This window comes from Poecilia reticulata, linkage group LG22 (genome assembly GCF_000633615.1).
Source record: "Poecilia reticulata strain Guanapo linkage group LG22, Guppy_female_1.0+MT, whole genome shotgun sequence".
NCBI classification, from domain to species: domain Eukaryota; kingdom Metazoa; phylum Chordata; class Actinopteri; order Cyprinodontiformes; family Poeciliidae; genus Poecilia; species Poecilia reticulata.
The window spans coordinates 9487071-9509789 of NC_024352.1; the positions used below are offsets into that span (position 1 = coordinate 9487071).

Consider the following 22719-nt stretch of genomic DNA (forward strand, 5'->3'; position numbering starts at 1 on the left):
GAGAAACACCTGTAGGTTGTGAAAAACCTGAAATTAGAGCAGAGATTTACCTTGAAGCAGGACGACGAGCCTGAAACTACAGCCATGTGTTGTAACGGCTCAGTCAAAGCCCAGACCTAAATATAGACTTTTTGAAAACCGAAACTTGCCACTTCCATAAAATCCAACTAAAACATGTTAAAGTTGTTGGACGAAAGATGACAAAATGAAACAATGAGCGCTTTTCCAGGTTGCAGTACAGCAAACAAAGCAAGGCGTGTGTCTTTAAAACCAGAAATGTTTGTCCCAGTAACACCAATTGCAGATTAATTTAAATCGAATACACTTTTAACACACACTCCCTAATTCTACATCTCATTTCCAAAACGCTGACTGCATACAGTTCCAGTGCAGACTTCTCATGCTCGCCGCCGTGGCAGAGCTACTTTGTGCGCTGGTAGAACTGCACCACGGCCTTCTCCTGTTCGTGGGTCTCGATGGAGCCGGGCCGGATCCTGCGGATCTCTGCGATGGCGTCGGGCCCGGACATCTTCCGGCTCTTCACCAGGTAGCAGGCCAGCATGGTGCCCGTCCTGCCGTGGCCGTGCATGCAGTGGACGGCCACGCCCTGGAGACAAACGTCACGATGTCGTCAAACCACCGGCAGAGCTCACACCCTGCATTAGCTCCTGTGATTAGGCAGGTGTTTGCTGTTTTTACACAACTGCTGAAGCCGGGTCTGGTTTCTACCTGTACAGTCAATATATATATATATATGTGTGTGTGTGTGTTACATTGTGTGTTGCTTCCCCCTCTGTACTTTCTTTTGTTACAACTAAGTTTTGATGTTTTTACTCCTTGAGGCATTTTTAAATTGGCTGTATGGTTTTTATCTCTCAAAATGCTACATCCTAAAGGACTACAATAAAAAAAAAAAATTACTTTCACTGCATTAAATCCTTTCAATAACTTCAGACCTATCCAGAGTTTTCATGTCTTTCCTATTTTTTATGCCTGCTTTGTTACAAATCCTAACTTTTTTTTTTAAAGTGGAATAACTAAAAAAAATATTACTATATTTTCCAAGAATAAAGCGCTTTGACCAGCTCGAAATTTTCTAATTGCACAGATTTCTAAACATTATTTTTTTGGAGCAATTAAAGTTAAAAGCACAAACTGACACTTTTCATCTTAGGGAACCAAAACGGTGCATGATGTATTTAAAGTGTAACAATCAATTTTGGTTATTTTCACTTCATTAAATATTTTAAAAAGGACCAAAAATATTTTTTGAATAAATTTTTTTTTTTAAATCCAGGACACATTTCATAAAATTATCATTTAATGTGAAGATATTGGGACCCAGTTATGTTCCACTTTGGCCCTCAAGGTGCTTTGAGTGTTAAATGAAATTTGAGCTAATTTGCCAGAAGAAGTGTATTTTTCAATCTCTTACCTTTAAACTCTGTATGTAAATGCTCTAGTTTGCTAATAAATGTTTATTTTTTTGTTTAAATTTAGACTTCAGTTATGTTTATCACTGAGTACATGGAGGAAGAAAAAGCATTACTGGCAAATATACACCACACTTTTACGATTTTTTTTATCAGTAATGAAATGTGAATTTCCTAAAATTATGCAGTGGGTTTATCATAATCCCACTAAAAGACATTGACATTTGAGGTTGTAGCACAAAAAAACTTCAAAAAGCAAACACTGATTGGTCGGCCTTTAGACTGTTGATTACAAGAAATGACGTATTTTCAATGGCAGCTTTGCTTGAGTTCTTATTTTCACCAAACTTTCAGCAAGAATGCGTTGCTGTTGAGGTAAGACTGGAAAAAATAATTTCTCAAGCCAAAAGTCAAACTAAACTGAAATTCTGGATATGCTGACCAAGTCAGTTAACTCCACTCTTACAGTCGTGATAGGAGCACCTACCTCTCCTTTGGAGTTGGCTCCTTCCACGATGGAGAGAAACTGATCAATCTGACTGGGAGAAGGAGGAGTGAAGTCAGCTATCTTGATGTGGTGAAGCTGCAGCTCTGGGCAGGTGTCATGGTTTGGTGGTTTCCTCTCGCACAGACAAACGAGGTGTCTGACTCCGTTGTCCAGCAGATAGCGGTATTCACTTGGCATCCTGGGCATGGCCAACCCGGCCAGCTTCCCGGGTTCAAGCCAGGAGAAGTTGTGTGGAGAGAAGGAGGCCATGACTGTCTGAGAGAAAAATGTGCTTTTATTTCCCTCTGGTGAAACTCATGTGATCTGTTATGAAAGACAATACAAGGAAGGAACTGATATTTACTGGATGAGCATTACTTCATACATTTACAGCAGTAAATGTTAATCCAGTAAATGAGCATGTCCTACTCATTTAACATGTCAAGTGTGTCGTGTGTTTTATTGGGAAAGCAATAAAACACCTAGTCCTGTCAATTGCTTGCATGACAAAATGTAATAAAACTTTTTTTTAAAGACACCAGACATAGTTCTTATAAACTGTATTTAATATAAATAAAGGTGTTGGTTGAAACGTAAACAGGTGAGATCCAAACATTCCTATAATTTGCAGAAGTTGTCAAAGAAAACCACAGAGGTTCAGACATTTCAACCTTCCCCTGTGTTTCCGTTTTTAATGTTTTTTTTTTCTGAGAATGTGTTCAATAATTTTTGACCAGAATTGCCAATAAAAGTGAAAGAAGCTCATATCTTGTACTATTACCACGGCTATCTAGGAACAAGATTAAATTGACTGTAAGATAAGACATACAGAACATGAAATGAGACATGCTCGCCTAGCTCCACCAAAACATAAATAGCAGCATGTAGCTTAACATTAGCAACGCGACAGTGCTAAGTGCCCAACTTAGCTTTATAGGCGTAAACAGACTGCTGTTCTTATCAATGTAAAAAGTACATTCAGGTGTCGTTCGTACTGGGGGAATACAGCACGTCACGCAAAACACAACAAAATTACTTACAGGTTAGGTGAGAACAAGGCGGATTGCTATGCGCCGAACTTCTGCTAGCTGAGCTAACTGCTGGTACAACACGGCCCTAAATAATAAAGTTTAAAAACGTAAAGGGGTTGTCTAACGCAACGTTGTCTGCAACAGACAAAACAACCCCTTTACGTTGACTGTTGCAGTTATAGGTGGGGCAGCAGCAACACTCCTTTCATCATTGTGACAAACACATAGCATTATAAAGTAGGAAGAGAAGTAACCATACGGGTTTTTTCGGAAATTTGCGGCACTGTCAGTCATAAAGGGATTCCTTTTCTTGTTTCTATTACTGTTGTGTCATTTTATGTCAATGTACGTATCTATACATATATGTACTGTACATTTACAGTAAATTTACATATGTGTTTGTCATGTTCATAAATCTTTACGGCGGGGTGATTTACAAGTGTCAGGATGGCCGAGCGGTCTAAGGCGCTGCGTTCAGGTCGCAGTCTCCTCTGGAGGCGTGGGTTCGAATCCCACTTCTGACAGAAACTTTTGGTTCAGTTGTATTCTTACAATATTAAGGAACAATTCCCTGAATGTTTTAATGGTCTTCTTGCTTTAAAACACCTAATTGGAGTTCAGCAAAAACTTGTTGAGCAGCCGTCCAGTGAAATTATTTCTGGTGAAGCAGGAAAATATCTAAAAACATTGGTATAGAGTAGAGGTGTGCCGATCGATTGGTCACCGATCATAATCGGCCGATTTTCATGAAAAAGTGCATGATCGGTGATCGGCGATCATTGGCTCTTGTTGCCTATACCGATCACCTTCATCTCATTTCGCAGCCTGCCTGTGCAGCTGGTCTCCTCTTTCCTTCACTCTGCGCAAACGCGCAGCAACAAATCTTAACGCACTGAGTGAATGGGGAAGTTTGCGTGTTGCGGCGGAAAATTGAAGCACGTCAAAATGCATCAACACAACGAAGCTAATACGACATAAAAACAATGCCATTCTTGACGGAGTTTGGCTACATCGAGGCTCACTGCAGTAAAAAAGACATATGGAGGATCAGATAGCAGGTAAAGCAGCGCACAGCTACAAACACTCACCCGGATTAGCATGACGGTCAGAAAGCTAAACAAATAACCCGCAAAATTATTTCAGTCTTCGAGGTGCGATGAAAGACGCTGGTTCTGCTCTCGCTGTTGAACCGCTGCTACGCGCTACAGACGGAGCGCTACTTCTGCTCCACCTGGTAGTGACTCTCACACCGAACCTCTTCTTAAAGCTGCAGCATCTAATCTAAAAAAATACATTTTACCTACGTATTAAAACTTTCGCTGTCCTAACATGAAACAGATAATCTCTAAAAAAAATAATCGATCTCCTTCCTGCTCTGCATAATTACTCTGCTCAGTCAGAAACAGTCAATCAGAACTAGCAGTAATCAGCTAGCCGCCATGCTATCAGGAAGTTTTCATTCAGTAACCCAGGATTGTTTATTGTAATGGATCCTGTATTTGCCTTTGAATGTTAAGTTTTATACTTGAATTTTTGGCAATGTTGAGAGGTTTTATTTTGGCTCTTTGTATTATTTAGCCTCTTCAGAGCCTTCATATGTCATCAGTCTGTTAAAGATAGTATTACTGATAGCAGTACAATTTGCAGAATGCTTGTTTTGTTTAGTTTTCTTCTTGGAAAATGTTATTAAAAACAAGTTTTTGTCTAAATTAAGGTGAATTCATGGTTCCTTTTTCCACATAATGTAACCGTTAGTGTTTATGATAAAAAAAAAAAAAAAATTATGTGATCGGTATCGGTGATCGGCCCTCATGGGTGATCGGTATCGGCAGGAAAAAACCTGATCGGCACATCAGTATAGAGTACTCTAGTATAGAGTAATTCTGTATAACAAAGAAAGTGAACAAGTCTTTTGTATTTCACATGTAATGTTTGTCCATGCCACTCTTTTACTAACATCAGCAAAAGGTACTTTATATCACTTAAAAAATCATGGAAAGTTTTATTTTTGCTCTGAAAAATTATTTTATAGCAAGGAAACCCTTCTTTTCTAAAAAGAACTTGCAGAGCGCTTGTGATATCATATATGGCATGAGGAAATTAATCTTGAGCATGTCATTTGGATACTTATTTCACCACCCTCCTTTTTTTCCTATGCTCTAATCTAATTTTGTTGATCGCCATGCATGCATCTGCACTGCATATTGCCCTTGCCATCACTCCAGTCAACACAAGAGGGGAGAAGAGACGAAAAAAAAAAATCCAGTCACTTGGTAATTAGAAAGGCAGATGTTCTAGCAAGTAATATAACTATATGTAACATTTGTAGTGATGTATATTTTATAATATATTTTATAAAATTTTCTGGAATGGATGCCAGATTTATGAGAAGGAAGAGTTTTTATCTACTTGCATGTGGCCAGATGGATAGGAGTCTGCTAATCAAGTTGCATAACACAATTTACTGTGACCCAATTACAGATTATTGTCCATAATCCATGAGACGTGCAAGTTTTGTGACTGGTACATAAGAAGCGCTCAAAATACAAGGAATCGCTGAAAAATAACCCTAAACATGTTGGGTAAATCATAATCTCACATTTCCAACCTTTAATTTACAAAAGTACAATTTATATTTGATGTAGCTATTTAAAAAAAATAAATTAATAAAAAAAAATAAAACGCATCCACATGCCAACCAATTGGGAGGGATGCTAGAAAAAAACTAATACCAAAAATTTTAAAGAGACATTTGTACAACTACACATAATGAGAATATTTATAAGATTTCTAAATTCAAAATATGTATTTAGTTTGTCACATTGCAAATGGAAAATCTGATTTGTCTCATATTTTGGTTCTCTCTTGTATTTTAACCCGTAGATTGAAGCCAACCTGCGCAATTAAGAGGAAAGAAAGAAGACCGTTTGTCCTTTTTATGTTATAATTAATGATACAAATACAAACACGTCGAACTCACAGCACAGCACAGTTTATCTGCTAGTCACTTTGTACAAACAGTAGAAAGAAGGATTGTGTCCGAAGGAGACAAACTGCATCGTATTTGTCCGATTCACAGAAAACTGACTTTCAGAAAGGTGTACAGAGAGAAATGTCCCGCGATTAAAAAAAAGCTTTCACTAACCTGTTTGGTTTATAAAACAAAAAGAAAGAGCAAAAGATAAAGGCTTCATCAGTCACCTACATACAGTTATAGAAAGATATCTCGGTGAAATTGGTAAAAACACAAACAACTTTAAAAAAAACAACAACAAAAAACAAGCAAAATAACACATTCCAATAATAATCGGGCGGCGTCAAGAGTTTTGGCTGCGTGTCCCCCGTGGTGCTCCACCTGATGGTCCCCAAGGAGCGACAAAACACAGCCATGTTATCTGTTTTTGAAATTTATACACATTAGAGCCTGAAAACCCGGCCGGTTGATTGGTTGTCCGTCATATCGCTGGGTGATTATCGCTCCCATCATCATCTAAAAGTACAAATCCCTCCTACATGCTGCTTATCCTCCCAAAAAAAAAAAAGAAAACATAACACCCCCTTCATTGGTTACATGTTTACTCTGCTGATTGGATCTCTTTAAATGCCAAGCGTTTAAGAGGGCAAAGAGAATGCGATGCCCTCCTACTAGACGATTTCTACAGGTTCTGAACGTCCGCGTTCAAAGTCCCGCCGGCAGCAGGCGGCTGAGGGGCCATGCTGGGTTTACAGGATGGCGCAGAAGAACTTCTTCTCCCTGAACGGGTTCTCTGACGCTGGCACCGGTGACAGCAGGGGGTCCTCTTTGGCATGAGCTTCGCAGTAAGACATTAAGTCTGCCGCTGCTTTGGACACCTGGAATTAGACACACAAACGCCACATTAAGTTTAACCAGTGAGCTTTGCAATAGAGTTCAGAGCCGTGTTTAGTCTTGGTTTAGAACAAGCGAATTGGTTGGTACATAAGCCTGGGTTTTAAAATTCATCGTTTCTGAGAGCCACAAAATGTTCTGAGTATTGCTAACATGCTAGGCTACATGAGCTGAAACTCAACAACAGCTTCATTTGATTTTGCTTTTTTAAACTAATTTTATATTGCTGTAATGTCATTACGTTAATGATAAGTGGAAACTACTGTTTTTTTTTATGTGTGGGCGAAAAATCTGACATATGTGCAAAGAGTCATATCCAATAAATTACAATGTGTGTTCTGATAAGGACCATTTACCAGATTATAAAGTACATTTTGAAAATGTACAATATTTCAGGCGGTATTAAACTCTTTTCAACAAGGCTGTATCTCTGAGACAAAAATAAATTTTTTTATTGATGAGGAAAATGTAATGTTATCTGTAAGCGGAAAACCATCATAATTAACAGAAAAAAGGCTTTCAATCATCTGTCTGTGTTAAGTGTAAGTGTTGCACTTAGTGATAAGGTTGCTGAAATAAATGGCCTTTACAAAAATATTCAAATTTATTGAATATTTATTGAATTGATGTTAGGGAGCTTTGTTATATTAACTCCCACTCACAACAAATAATATCTGTCAGCAAAAGGTTGCTTATTTTGATCAGAACCTTTGAAATGCCACAGCAATAAAACATTATATGTGAGACTTGAGAACTTTTTTTTTTGACTAAGCAGGTCCACAGTTTCTGAAAACACACATCACACAGCAGAAAAAGTAGTCCATATGGAGTACAAAAACATCACATGCACACAGTTCAACACATGCAAATAGTTCACCTTTATCCTGTCAATGTTGGCCTCCATCTTTAGCTGCTCCACCAGCTTCCTGGCCTGCGCGATGCTGGCCGTGTTGTTACTCGCCATGGGCGCTCCCGCTCAGTTCCTGCCTGCTCAGCCTGCGTGGAGGAGACAGCGGCTGAAACATTTTACTGTGAGCAGCACCGTACCGGCACGCAAAGACGCAGCGCTAGGAGCAGATAGCCTGTTTCTTATCACATGCCAGGAAAGACACACTTGCACATGCAGACGCAGGCGTGTATTATTTATGGTGCCTGTTGCTAGGCAGCCCGTGACAGTGAGGAGGACGTGGGAGGAAAAAAAAAAGAGGATGGTGACATTTTGTCCAGCATTGTGTTCAAAGTAGTTAGATAGATGAGAAGTGCAAGTGGTTTTATAAAAAAAACTACCAAGATTATAAACAATGATGCAAAGAATACTGAGTTACAGTGATCTGATAGATGTTTGTGTGGAAAAAAATCTTTTCTTAACCATATTTCATATATATATATATTTAGAATTATTCAAATAGTGACTCATCTGTGTTTCTGTAAATTATTATGTATTTTTGATTTTGGTTGGACACCATGGACTTCAGTCGCATCTTATACTATTTGCTGCTGCCCTTTGTTTAGAAAAAAAAAATCGGTCTGCAGTTGATACCTATCAAAATGCTGTAATACACAATCTCCGCCAGCAGGTGGCAATAATGTCAACATTACCGGCATCAAAATTTAACAGAAGAAGATTCCCAGAGCGGTTAAAGCAACATTCTTCAGCTTACATTTGAGGTTGATTGGAAACAGACCCACTTTGAAAAGTGTTTTGTCACAAAAATAGATATTTGCTTGTGGCCGGGAGATGTTAAACATAGCTGAAAGTCTCAGTGTTTGTAAAATACCTGGGTAAATGTGGGGCTGCTCCTTAATAATGCACATAAAGAGTAGTTTTTTTATAGGTGACCATAGAAGTGAAATCTCATGACATGAAATCTTGTAGTATTAAACAACCACAATAATTCACACGTAGTTAGCATCTGACTTTGTTTGGTGAATATCAGCTATTGTCCAAGATACAAAAGTGTGTATCTTTTGTATCGACATAGATACGCCATTGTATTTATATTTGAGACTCATATTTTGAAGTAAGAGAGGAAGTTGTTCTTGAACGAAGGACAAGACCAAAACATTACAACGTGTCAAGCCCTAGCAATGTGAATGCTGCTAACACTTGGCCAATGTTTGCTAACTGGCAAACTGTTAGCACTGATGATACTGAAGTTAGCCTCTACTTCTTTTTGTAAAAACATCCTGTTTTTTTTGTAATCTGATTGTGTTGTACCCCAGCAATCTACTGGAAAATGTTCCATAGAGTGGACACTGTTATATTTAAAACTATGCCTTTTGCCATTGTCGTTGACCACAAAGATTATTGTTACCTTATATAGTTTAGTTTGTTCAGAACTGCTTTCCATAAAGTGTTGTCTACAAAGTGTATGGTGCTAATTTACACCCCCACGTTCGATTTTACAGATCAGGGTCTCAAAAACAGCATCATCCTCCTCCTTGGTGGTGTTAGATCAATCATCCCTGCGTCGCTCTCCGTCATCAGTGTGTGTGTGTGTGCGCTGTGGTGTGACTCAGTGTGAGGTCAGTGCTGATCTCAGCGGGGAGCAATCTATGAATATTAATGTTCCATGGTAGCAAATCTGCTCATCTGGCCGAGGGAGCTACTGCATTAATTAAAAACCTAGCGTCGGGTCACATTGCTGTGGACGATCACCAGTTACCAACGAGAAGGCCATAAAAAGTTCTCTTTTTAAAAAACACAACATTTTTCCATCAGTTCAGTTTCACTAATTGCACGTCAGAATGATTTTTAGACGTTCTGGACTTTTCTCCTATAGCATAGAATTACACAGTGCTTCCCCTCCTCCACCTGTTGCTGGATACCTGACTGAAAGAAGGCTTTTCCCCAATAAACATTGTTTGTTTGGGAGAAAATGTACTTGGAAATAACATGAAGTTGAACATGGTGTTGCAATTAAGAGTGACAGCCGTTACTCTTACTCCATTATAGACTCTTATGGCGCTGTTTTAAAAGCTGACTATCAGAGCAATAGTCCATCTAACAATTAAAGAGTTGACTTGTGTAATTCAATAACGTGTGGAATTACAAAAATGTTCCCTCCCCCACGCCTATTGGCACACACTGATGTAAAGCTAAAGATCAAATTGACCGCAGTGTGGACTAAACTTGACTGAATACACCACCATTATTAAAGTTTTTCAAAGCAGTTTTCTGTGCAGAAAGCTCTGACTTAATCCCACAGATGAAGCCTGGGCCGTATTTGTTTAATTCTGGTTTGTTCGAAGCGTTTCCAGCTGGAACATCTCTGAAAGTCGTCAGTGCAAACCCAGCGGCGGCTCGAAGAGGATTCCTGCAAAGAACCCGCAGCAGACCGAACATCGTGTAACCTAAACAGTCGCTGCAGCCGAAGCGTCCTGGTTGTTGTTAGTCTGACCAGCACAGCTCCTTGTACGGGCGTACGCTGTCAAACAGGAAGTGGAAAGATTTACTGGGGTTGTTTAAAATGGGGCGCAAACTTACTACAAGAGCACAAAGATCAGAAATCAGACCTTGAGTTTCACACAGCAAGGTCGTGATACTGTTTTATCACTCGGGGGACGTCGAAACGGGCCACCGCATCTTCAGACTATTGATAGGAATTCATGTCACACTTTAAGGTTTCTGGGATGCCTGTCGAGAAGTAGGTCTTCCATTTTTACGCAAAACACTGTCACAATAGCCCATTTTTTGAAGATCTGTTCACTCTTTTTTTTTTTTTTTTAGCTGAAGTAGATGGTCATAAACTAATAAACTAACAGCCAGGTACTCTGGGTAAAGTTATAACACGTGCTTAATGTGGAGCATCTCTGATTTCTTCTTAGAGAGAATCTAAAGGTCCCACTTTTAATATCAGGATATCAAAATGTGTTTTTATTGCTTAAATTACAAAGAAGTTTTTTAATCAGCCCACATTCTTGTAACTTTATGGTTTCTTTACAATAGCACAACAACTGTGAGTTTTAGCACTAAATCTACTAAAAATCTACATTTGTGGGCAGCTGAGCTCCATCCAAGTGGACAAATAAATCGTCTGAATTCATTTGAGTGTAAATGCATGACGTTTGAAATATAAAACGTCAACAAATTAAGATTAAGTGTAGTACATAGTGCAGCTATACCCAATTCACAGCAATAAACTGTGTTTGAATGATCTGTCCCTTCAATTTAAAGCTCACAGTCGGTTATTTACTTGTAGTTGTGGAACTACAGTAAAAAAAACAAACAGTTTGTAGGTTCCTAAATAATGAAGCCATAAGCTTGACGCTCTCCGTACTTCCCCTTCGGTCCACTTGATAACGAAAACAACAAAAAACCAGACTGGGTCCTCTTGATAAAAGTTAACGGTTTACTTCAAAAATAAAAACGGTACAAATGTTACTTTTCCACAAAAAATAATAGAGTAAACTAAAGGTCTTAAGCGAGAGAAAAAAGTGAGATAGAAAGAGAGAGAGAGAGAGGTCAAAAAACTGTGTGGCTCCACTCCAACTGCCCAACCAAGTCCCCCTAGCCACACCCTCAAATCCTTAACTCCAATTACCTATGCAAATTTACAAGAAGACCTTAGTAATTCAATATAACAGATTAGTATGAAATAGAGATACAATTTGTAATTATTTTTCTCCAAATAAACAAGTTACCATAAGAAATATAAACATAATTTATACCAGAGATCTGAATGAACTAAAATTCAATTTAAGCTTCTACACAGATGTTTTCTCACACGTCTTAGGACACCACAAGTAGCATCAACCACATCGGTCAAAATAAAAGATAATGGGCTGACGGCTAAGCTAACTTAGCATGCTAACATCAACTTTTCACATTCCCACACGGTAATTTCCTTAATTTCTACACCGTGAAACAGCTGAAGCAGCCTTTCTATTTTACCGTAGGACCGGCAGAATTTGAGAGATTGTGAGGAAACTGTAAACTAAAACTGCATTTTAGATTTGTGTTGTTACATCTAATCACTAACCATTTCAAAGATACTCACTAAACTACAACGTAAACAGCAAGTCACGTTTCACCTGCTTCTGTTTCTTAACAAGACATAATGAATACATAACCTGAACGTATGAGACGCATCAGTCAGTGAAGATCAGAATTGATCAGATGTGATTAGTGGTCAAATACCGAAAAACCTGATTTTATATGCAGTAAAACTAAAACCTCCCACCATTTTCAGTCTACAAATACATTAGTTAAAACAGCTGTTCTTTGATTAACTTTTCTGAGTTTGGTAAAAACCAGATAAAGTTTAGGGACAAGAGTTTGATCTCCTGCCTTTTATGACTTGATGAATAAAGGGAATCGTTTTGTAGAGGACTCTAAACTATTTCCTTTGCCAATGAAACTGCAGCACATCTTTTAAACTTTGACGAGTTATTTCGAAATCAGTCGAGATCAGCCGTTGCTACGATGTGGCTGTAAGAAGCGGTTTGCGAGGTTTGCAGGGGGTTTGAACAGTTTACTAATAATGCTACATGCTTTGCTTGTGTTGCTTCACTTGCATCTTTTCACCGTGTTTCTTCAGTTCATGCCACGAGCTGCGTTTCTATTGCAAATGTTCAATGTCAATATTCTGCTAAAGTTGAAAAAAAAATATCAAAATTTTGCAATTGTGGTGCCTCCATTTAATAAGAAACACGATTAAAACCCCACGTGAATAAGTTTGTTTATGCCAAAAGTCGTTAAAAACCATGCCAGGCCGTCGCCCTCCCACCACTTCCTGTCGTCTTCTCCATTGGTAATAACGTCCAGCTGCTGATCATGTGACTCGTGCGATGTGAAAAAAGTGTTTCCATTGCAGTTTTGACAAAAATACAAATTTTTTATGCAGCTGAAAAACCAACTTATTCTAGCGCTAAAGTTTCCATTAAGCAAATCTATCATTTAATTCCAATTTGCACAACCATATGGAGTCAATGGAAAAGCAGCGACAGTCTCTACTTTATGTTCCTCAAGAAAACAGGCTGGAATATCAAATTGTGTAAGACACGGTCTGGCGGCCAAGTGTCAGGTATTCGTCTTGAGATTGACACTCACAGCTCACAGAAATAGTTTGGTTTTTCTGTTGTTATTGTACGAACTCGCTCACTACAAAACCTACTTCGACAATTTGAGAACAAAAGACAGCGGTACTAAGCTGAGAGTCGCCCTGCTGCCTAACGTCAGTGGACGTCCTCCCTCACACTTTCATAGGCGGCCGAAGAAACGGTGACATTAAGCAGATCCTCAGTCTGGAATGGCCGACGTCCTAAAGGCAACAAGAAGGGGCTAAACTACATGACGTATGACTTGTAGTTTGGAAAGTGTTTCAGCTTTCAGCATTAATGTGGAAAGTGATTCCCCCCCTCCTCTCTTCCTTCCTCTCCATCTGCTGCAGTGAAAATGTGTCATGTTTTCTCACCAAACTGATTTCTGCAGGAATTTGGTTGGGTCACAAAGTCTGACCTCCTCGCAGACCAGTCATGCTTTAAGACCAAAACAATCAGCTTTCTGCCGTGTTTTATTGCTTTGTCTTACCTTGTCTGCTTGCTCCTCCTTGCGCCTCCTGCCCTGGTGTCTGCCACCCGCTCGGTCAGAGGCTTGTGTCTGCCACGTTCTCCGTCTGCGGGGAGGAACATGGAAACAGAGGAAAAGAGAGGCTGAATCAGAGCGCTGCACAAATTCGTTCCTGCACAAATTTGTTCCTGCATTCCAGATACATTCCTCTAAACCCTTTTTTTTAAAGAGAAAGTCACAACAACAACAAAAATGTATTCTCTCTTTTAGAGAGAATTAAGAACCATTTTTTTCTATATGTAACAGAAATTCAGCTTTAAGTAACAATAAAATGTAGGTTTCGAAGCTGTGTTTTAAAGAATCGGTGTAGAATAATCCAGCTGAAATCTTAAAATATTTAAGACTATTCAGAAACTGACCTTTAATTTAACTCTGAATCACCACAATCAGCTCCAAGAATATTTTATGGCGTTCACAAATTGTGAAATCCATAGCAATTCTCTAAAATATGCAAAAAAGCAACAGAAGACTTGTTCTTGGCCCAAGTGACAGTCTTATGACGCCCCCTAATTCATGTCACCCCCAATAGAAAGTCAGAAGAGAGGGAAGAAGTAAAGCACATGGCCAACTTTATTTTTTAAATGTATTTTCCAGGGACATGATGCCATTTTATAGTACAATCACATAACTATGTTACCTTCAGTTGTATTTCAAGAACTGACTTTGAATCATAGCCGTATCTGATTCTCCTTGAAATCAGCCACTGTCTCTTTAAGAAGCTCCAACGCTCTCAGACTCTTCCTCCTTCTGCATGTCATGACAACAATACTCCTCCATGATGCCGTTTATAACCATTCTTAGGAGCGCCGGGCTGAGAAGTAGCTTGTATGATGAGCTCAGCAGACGTGCAGTTCCACCAAGTGTTTGCTCATCGCTGCTGCCGCTAGTCTGCAGCAAAGCTTTCGGCAAAAATGGCGGCGCTTTGAGAGAGCAAGTTTTCAGTCACCCCTGAATGGTTGCCACAGGAGATTCTCACACCAACATGAATGAATCACGGCAACATTCCAGGTGTGTTATGATGTTACCACATTACAACATGATGTAAAGCTCAAAAAAGTTGGTTTTACATAATCCCCATCCTTTAAAGTGGAAATATTTGAAATCTGAAGATGATTGTAGGAATAAAGACAAAAGGCACCAAGTGCATATTTAGACCAAACGTTTTGTAAGGCTATATGGATTTATTTTTGCTCCCTGTTCACACTAAATAAGCGCAAAGCAAAGTGGAGAACAAGAATAGAAGCGGATGTCTGTTTTGGTAACTTAAGCAAACCGGGAGTCAACTTCCAGTAAGAGAACAACGACATTTCCCAAAATGTCAAGCTGTCCCTTTAGGTTTCTCTTCTCTGTGCGCCGACACCCACTTCCTCTCGTTCAGCTTCTCCCCTCCATCTTCTCTCCTTACAGATTCATTCGTAAACCACGTGTGACTCTGCCTCTGATAAATGGACCAATTATCCGGCATCAGTAGCTCCACCAAGGAAGGGAATCCCACCCGTTATAAATCAGGGCAGGATGCAACATTGCAGCGTCATTACAGAGAGGGATCCATTAACAAAACCCAAGCCAAAAATATTCACGGAATGTTAGAGCTGCTTAGGGAATAACAAAGAAATAAAAACATTAGAGAGATTAGAGGAGCACTTTTGGTTGAGACAGTATTCTGAATGGCTACTTTGAGGTATAAATATGATTTCATTGTTCAAACTGGGGATATATAACCCAACGTTTGCTTTGGGTCTTTGTCAATTTAAATTATCTGCCCAATTTGAAAGCTTTTCTAAGAAAACATGCAAATCTTGTCATCTAGAAGAAACAAGAGTGAAAGGAGCACCTTTCCCTTTGATCCTTTCCCTCTGATCCTTTCCCTTTGACCTCTGAACCTTTCCCTTTGACCTCTGATCCTTTCCCTTTGACCTCTGAACCTTAAGGATACATGAAAACTGTTTAACTGGTTTCTATTGGTCCGATTCGGGGTGATAAAGTGGCAATAACCCAGGGTGGCAATTTTTTAGGGGTTCAAAAGATTTAACTTTTTTTTTTTTAATGAAGAATGAGTGTTTTGCAAAATTGTCTCTTGTATAAATTCTCAAGTCGATATCAGGTGAGTTCTATTAATATGTTGGTCTTTTTATACATTCAAACAATGTTGAAGTATTTGAAAATGATGAAGATGTTTTTTAGTGAATTGGGCACCAAAACTGGCCCCAGCCCAGAGGCCTAAATCCTTGTGAACCCGGCCCTGCTCAGCACACATGAAGAAACCATTCTTAGATGCACAAGCATACGAGTCAAGACAAGAAACAAGCAGCGTTGCTCAAAAAATAACGCAAACCTTTAAGTAGCTTAAGATGGGAACTTGCTTGTCATTGCCCAATATGTTTTTTTCCCCTTCTAAATACATTTGTTCAAATACGTATTGCAGCATAAGGTGCTTTAATCGTTCCTAAAAACTCTTCCAGTCACTCTGAGGTCTGCGCAAACACACTTATCCCTATTATTATTGACTTTGACCTTTTCTCCTGGGATATGAATTCACGTGACAAAACAGTCACATGATCATAACTGGTTGTATTTGTTCAGGTCTTGTGCAAACGTACAAACGCAGAGAGCATGGCACTCATCAGACCATAATTATGTTTGCTCTCTCTCGTCTGTACTTTGGTGTGGCAACCAGGTGAAAACGTTGGAATATTCGAGCAGATGTGCGTCGATGTTTCCTGGCAGAAGCACAACGCTCTAATCGCTTATGCTTTTGTTTTTTTTGCATTACAAGACTGTTAAAAAATATATTCCTTGATACAAAAATAAGCAAACTAAAATGTGGTTCATCTTTTAAGATGGTGTGTGTTTAAAAAGGAAGGCTATGCTCTAAGCTGGGTGGGTTGGTTGCTCAACCAAAGACTCTTCAAGCAGACTGGGAGAACTGGAAGCAGTCGTCGTTCCTTGGACATAAACGCAATAAGTTGATCCACTGACACAGAAGCTAATATAGTTGTTTTTATTTTTAAATGGTCTTAACAAATCGTTGTAGTCTTCACATTGTACAAAAAGAAAGAGGTGTTGCTTACTGATGATGCTCTCGTATACTGTTTTAGATCAGTTCACTGCCGCAAAAACAAAAACAAAAAACGAGAACGTGTAAGCAGGTTTCTTGAATAAATTTTCTTCGACTTGGCAGTTTTCATTCCCTCCTTTAACGCCGGCGAAGCGTCTCGAGCCGAGCTGCGCAGAGAGGAAAATCAATTTCCCTCCCGTGTTCCAGCCTTCTGGTTCCCATCCCTCCCTCTGGGGCTGACAGGTGTTTATTGAAGGAGCAGAACCCGTCCGCCCCTCCCACCCGCGCCCCAGTATTCTCTGCCCCGCTGCTAAGACCACTGAATCAATGTGACCCCCTCCGTCATCCTTCCCTTGCCATTTGGAGAGCTTTTTTGAACCTCCTCCCCTGGGATCTCAGGGGGTCTGTGTTCATCTCGAGGCTCTCTGCTGATGTGATTATAGCTCAGGGTGTTGCTGACTTAAAGGGTGATTAAGCACGGCTGGAAATATCCTGGCGGAGATATAATTCCTGACCTGTGGAGAGAGTGACGATCTTTCGCGTTCTGCTACGCACGCCGCCTCCCTCTCTTTATTTATACCTCCCTCTTCTCTGTCTTTACGCTGTGCAAAAGGTACGGCAGCCAGGCAGGGGGTGTTCTGTCCTCCGCCGTGCCCGGGGTGTGAAATCGGAGCGTGGTAATTAAAAATGTGTCTCTCGCTAAGCCATCTGGACCCTGGAGAACAAGTGATTAACCTGCAAAAAGGCCTGCAGGGATGGCAAAGAGGAAGGAAGCAACTGCTCCGCAGTTATCTTTAGGCTCTTTGTGAATACTACATTTGCTGTACCTGGAAATCTTTCACGCTTTTTTCAACTGTCTATGGCAGATTTTATTCAGAAACAATCACTTCCTGCTTTCAGACCAGCAACCAGCAGAAAAGTGGTTCTACTTTGCTTCCTACTGAAATACGGTATTGTCTCTAAGCTGCGATGCAGGGGCTGGTTTTAACACGGCTGTATCTGTCCGAATGAGGATAACTAATTTGTTATACTTGGATATGTAAACATAAATTTACCTGAAACCAAAATCCAGACATTCACGTTTGAAACTTTTTCCACATTTTGTCGCCTAACAACCGCAAACTTCATAGTGTTTTACTAGGACTTTATGTAATAAACTAACACATAGTAGAGCAGAACTGTAAACCAGAACAGCTTCTAAAACATTTGAAAATACAGACAAGATGTATCTACCAACTTTATACATCTAGAAACTTATTTGCAGAACTTAATTTCAATCAGACTGGATTATGAGTCCAGTCTGATTGACTCGTAATCCACAAATTTTTGATTGTATTTACGTCTGGATCTTGACTGGACCTTTATAACTCCAGACTTTGATCAAAGCATATTCAAAGGTGTGCAAATTGCAGCTTAAATCACATGGATTGATTTTTTTTTGTGCAGTTGACCAACTGCAGTTTCATTTTTTAATGAGGGCACAGTTATTCCTGAGAAATTAAGATCGTCATACAATTGAAAATGTTAAGTACAACACAATGTATTTGACTTTTGGTTACCAGATTTTTTTTAAAAGTGACTAACGGATGCAAACAACAAGTACAGACAGGTGCAAACGGGCAGCAAACATCGAAACCCAACTTAAAAGTTAACGACATATGTCCTTTGACTAGTTGGTCTTTAGTGGTCTGTCTGACGCTGGTCACTGCAGATGGACGCTAACCTCCCCAACTCCTCCACTGTGAAAAACAAATTGATCAATCAATTCACACACTGGTGACTGAGTTCCTTCTGCTTACATGTTGCTGTGGTGAACAATAATAAGGCATGATTATCTTATAAAAGTATCACAGCTTCCAACTTCTGGTTTAGCAGAAGAATGCTGAGTTAGGGTGTGGAAGAGACATAATTTGATCTCTGGGTAAACCAGGCTGTCGTAGATTTATTTATTTTGGTCATTTGGAAGAAATTTCCGTTTCATAAGCATCGCAACTAGAGATTTCTTCTAACCTGAAAATAGGCGTGACTGCTGCAAAATTCCTAGAAATGCTACATAGATGACGGAGAAATTACTTAGCAATAAAATTACTGAAACTCATGCTGCAGAATGCAGACACTCTGTCTGTCCTGATGAATCATGAGTCAGATATTTTAAATGCTTGGTTCCAGCGGCACAGCAGTTCAAACTATTTTCTAGTAATTTCGCCAATAATTCATTATTATGTGAGCACCCGGAGGCCCTTGTAGACAATGTATAGAGGACTTAACGTCAGTCACACCACAGTCAAGTCTAAAAAAAAGAAAGAAAAGGAGTGTGGAGCAGAAGCCTGTTAATTTTACACCTTTCATCCCAGACTTGATATATAAAACAGTCATATAATAAATGACACACTTTATGACATTAGTTAATGGTTCACATAATGAGTTTGTGACCCACGTCTAAATGTGATGTAGGTCTAAATTTGTGGTGAGACATGATAAAATGATTTAAATAATTTGATTTTGATCAAGTACATTACTATGAAATGGTTGTACTTCCTGGTTTTCCAAATACACCTCGGAAAACCTTCTAAGGTTTCCCAGCTAGCGTTAGCTACAAGATCTGAGGTTTCAGAAAACTGTAAACTTGTGCGTTACCGCCATCTAGTGGTCTGGAGTTTGTACAGGGTGTCCTTATGTTTTAAAGTATTTGTGCATCTTGTATAAAGTATTTGAATATATTTTGTGTTTTTTATGTTTTCATGTATTTGCATGTAAATGTTGATTAATACGAATCATCCCAATTTTAAAAATACACTCGAACTTGACGCTTGAGAAAGAAATGCTACAGATGGTTTTACAAAAAAAATAAATTAAATTAAATGCACCACTTTTTTAAAATTTTAAATTGTATTACTTTTAAAAAAGTAATAAAATTGTACATGTTAAAATCCCAGGCCAAATATAGGAAAAATATATGATAACATGTATGGAAAGGCATAAAATAAATGTAACAAGATTTGTAAACGGGAAAGAAACAGGAGTTACTTTGTATAAAACAAACTAAAACTCAAGATTTTTTTATGAATGGAAGTTATAATGAAAAAAATAATAAATACCAGCAACACTGCCTGAACATGCGGCAGCACTCACAGGCAGCGTCGTCACAGGACTCGCAGTAACGTGATGACCGAGTGACCGTACCGTCCTCCATCATGACAAAACCACGTTGCTCACAGACTCTTCTAAAGTCAGATTCACTGAGCTGTGTGAGGATGTGACCAACGAGATGCTCCGAAGTGGCTTTACCACCGACTGCAGTCAGAAGAAGTGACTTCAACCTGACCTCCAGAGTTGTCAGGAAAATCAAGACAATATTGACTACAGAATGTAATACAGCACGGCCACCTGCCCTTGAATATGAGAAAGGGACACCTGTCCCCCGTGTGCACAGAGACAGAGCGGTGGGACAGCGAGAACCAAGCTGTTAGGTTGTTAGACGCTGCAGAGGTCATGCTGGGAGTGACACTGAGTCTCCTTTGCTTTCAGAGCTTTGGGACTTGAGCAGCAGGCAACGGCGTCACGTTTCAAAAAGTTAGACCTGCTGTAATCGTCATAGCTGCTTTAGAAACTCTTGAAATCCTTCATAGGGTGTTTTCACACCTGGTAGTTCAGTAGACTCGGTTCGATTGGGGACCAAAATCGCAGCACCTGTTACAATTTTGGATGGTGTGGCTTGTTTGTGAAGGGAACCACACCCTTTGAAAAACCTGTTCCGAAGAACCACAGAAAAAAATGACACAAAAACTTCTGAAGAAGACACGAGAGCCACTTCCTCCTTCACAAAATGTAAACAGACATGGAGTGGCGTCAAATTTTAGCAGCTGTAGAATTTCTCTTTTGTGAAAGATTACAAGCCATTTCTAGACTCTCGCGTCAGTTTTGGTTGTATTTACCCAGAATGCCTTGCTCTGTAGTTCACTTCCTGTTTTTGGAGTATTCTCCAATCCTCTTGGGATTCTCATAAGCATTCAAACCAGGTCAGAGTTTACTACAACTGAACTGAAACCTAAGTTTGTAGGCGGACCAGAGTTCGCTTTTTATTTTGTTTTTAGTCCGACTGAGCACTCAGAGCTCCCCAAACAAAACGGACTTTCTAGGAAAATGAACTAAAGTTCGATTAAAGCGGACCAAACAGGGTGGATGTGAGCGCACCCTAAAAAGAAGAAGTGCTTTTACAATAGTTGATGTCCACACAACTCCCCTGTTAGCTAGCAACATGAAACTGATAAACTTAGACAATGACATATTCATTAGCTATAGATTGGAAAATTGTTGTTATCAATCAATCAAATTGTATTTGTATAGCACCTTTCAGCAACAAGGCATTTCAAAGTGCTTTACGTCATAAAAAAACAAGAATACTAGAATACTAGATCATTGAACACACAGTCAACATTACATGCCGTGATTACACATCAGATTATTGATTTATGTCTCATGATTATATTTCAAAAGCAACTCTAAACAGCTGGGTTTTTAGTCTAGATTTAAAGGAACTCAGTGTTTCAAGTTTGAGTCTAATTTTAGGGCCACAATTAATGTAAAAAACATGAAAACCATGGATCCATGCTGCCGTATTCCACCGGTTAAGGCTAATACTGGTGACGTAATGGTGTAGGGGATATTTAGTCTCTTAACCCTTGTGCGTGCGAGGACTGAGGCAAACGTAGAGGACTATGGCAAATGATACAAGTTTTATGTGTGTGGGGTCGGTTGGACCCCATTTCTACATACAAGGGTTAAGACTCATTTAAACATCACCGCTTATCCGAGTATTCTTGCTGACCATGTCCATCTTTTATGGCCACATCGTACCCGACTTCTCAAACCTGAAATCCTCTCAACCAAGTTTCTTGAAGATGACGATGAGCCCTCTTGTACTCCAACGGCCTCCAAAGTGATCAGAGGGAACATCTTTGAGAACCCATCGCCGTGTACGTCAGCCTTTTTTAAGAGCACTTCCTCACTTCCTTCTCTTGTTTTCTCTGCCTTTCGGTCAGACCAGCTCTCCCTCGCTCCTTCGATTCACCTGGACATCTGTGCCACCCTCTGCACGCCATGCCTATCCTGCCATCTTGCAGGCCACAGAGCATGAACGTGCATGTGAATAACACACGTGTTTGTGTGTTTGTGAGTGTTTTAGGTTAATCTAGTTTCCCGCAGGCAGGTGGGTGGAGAGAGGGGCGCCAGGGAACGGTGCCTCCGCTGGGAGTCAGGCAGGCAGCGGGGTGGAAACTCGTTGCTCCAGGGAGTGCAAATGTGTTCTGTTATGTTTATTAAATCAAACATGTGCAGCCTGGTGTGACGTTTCTTTGTTGCATCCAAGCAAGTGACAAAGGAATGTTTTTCTTTTCTTTCTTTCTCTGAAATATTGACTGCAGATGACACAAAAAAACACAAAAACAAAGAGGAAGCCAAATATTGCTGCGCATTTTTTTTCTCCCCCTCTTCAAACGCTAACCGGCAGTTTGTTGTGCTCACCGAAGCGACGTTTAGCTTCGACTTCCTTCTGTGTGACACAGATTAGGTTTCAATGAGCCTTGTTTTTGGTTCGCTACGCTCTCTCTGCTTCAGTTGTCGAGAAGAATGCAAACAGGATGTCTCTGCATTTGGTTTGAGACGTTGGCGTTATTACAAACATCAGCGGTCGGCTCGGTTCTGCAGAGAGAGGCGATCGGACCGATTCAGGCTCCGACTTGCTTGCTAACCGGTGTGGATAAGTTTCAGAACTTTTTCAGTCCGTGCTGGAAGGGAATCGCTTTGACTTTTTCATTCGTTGTAACTCCAAAGCTCGGGGTTAACGTGTGGTCTGAGTGTTAAGTGACTTTGGACTAATGTTTAGATTATCGTGAAACTTTTATTTAAAGATTAGATAAGATCGGTGTTAGATCAGAATCAGGGCAACAGCAGACTTACAGGACGTTGCAAAAGCGCATTTGTGAGGTTTTCTGCACTTTGTCACATCACAACCACAAACCTTAAGGCAAACTGTTTTGAATTTGATGTTTCCATCAACACACGGCGTTGAATAATTGCTACGTGGGAAGAAAACGATTGCTTTCGAACATTTCGGAAAAATTAAAATCAAAGAGACTGTGATGTTTTGTTTTTCTTTGCAGCAAAATGAATGGCACAATGCGAATGGCTGCTCTGCTGCAAAGTCGGCGACTTAAACTTTCTACCAAATCAAAGCTGATTGCATCTGAATTTGAATTAATGCAATATATAT

General features: G+C 39.7%; 2 protein-coding genes and 1 non-coding gene across 4 annotated transcripts in view; 1 reads left to right on the plus strand and 2 right to left on the minus strand.

The window, feature by feature from the left end:
• Window positions 1–28: 28 nt before the first annotated feature.
• Window positions 29–3232, minus strand: dusp23b (dual specificity phosphatase 23b). 2 transcript variants are annotated; one of them, XM_008399016.2, is made up of 3 exons: window positions 2961–3232; window positions 1921–2192; window positions 29–607 (listed from the first exon to the last, which is right to left on the minus strand). In XM_008399016.2, the coding sequence occupies exons 2-3, from the start codon at window positions 2188–2190 to the stop codon at window positions 422–424; spliced, it is 456 nt and encodes a 151-aa protein (XP_008397238.1). In that variant the 5' UTR covers window positions 2191–2192; window positions 2961–3232; the 3' UTR covers window positions 29–421. The 2 variants fall into 2 exon arrangements, with proteins under 2 accessions (XP_008397238.1, XP_008397237.1); XM_008399015.2 differs by having other exon boundaries at window positions 1921–2196; window positions 2961–3229.
• Window positions 3233–3392: 160 nt separating this feature from the next.
• Window positions 3393–3475, plus strand: trnal-cag (transfer RNA leucine (anticodon CAG)). The gene has a single exon. It is a non-coding gene; the product is annotated as a tRNA-Leu (tRNA).
• Window positions 3476–5882: 2407 nt separating this feature from the next.
• Window positions 5883–22719, minus strand: part of gng2 (guanine nucleotide binding protein (G protein), gamma 2) — a 19668-nt gene continuing 2831 nt past the window's right edge. The window contains exons 2-4 of the mRNA XM_008399013.2: window positions 13352–13436; window positions 7697–7815; window positions 5883–6803 (exon numbers count right to left, since the gene is read on the minus strand). Coding sequence (XP_008397235.1) covers window positions 6675–6803; window positions 7697–7783 — 216 coding nt within the window. The 5' untranslated portion in view covers window positions 7784–7815; window positions 13352–13436 and the 3' untranslated portion in view covers window positions 5883–6674. The remainder of the gene's footprint in view (window positions 6804–7696; window positions 7816–13351; window positions 13437–22719) is intronic.

Excerpts from the sequence above, each read along its gene's own strand:
- dusp23b (XM_008399016.2), bottom strand. The coding sequence starts at position 2,190 with ATGGCCTCCTTCTCTCCACACAACTTCTCCTGGCTTGAACCCGGGAAG. Across the intron at positions 608-1,920 it reads GAGCCAACTCCAAAGGAGAG|GGCGTGGCCGTCCACTGCAT; the intron begins GTAGGTGCTCCT and ends GTTTGTCTCCAG.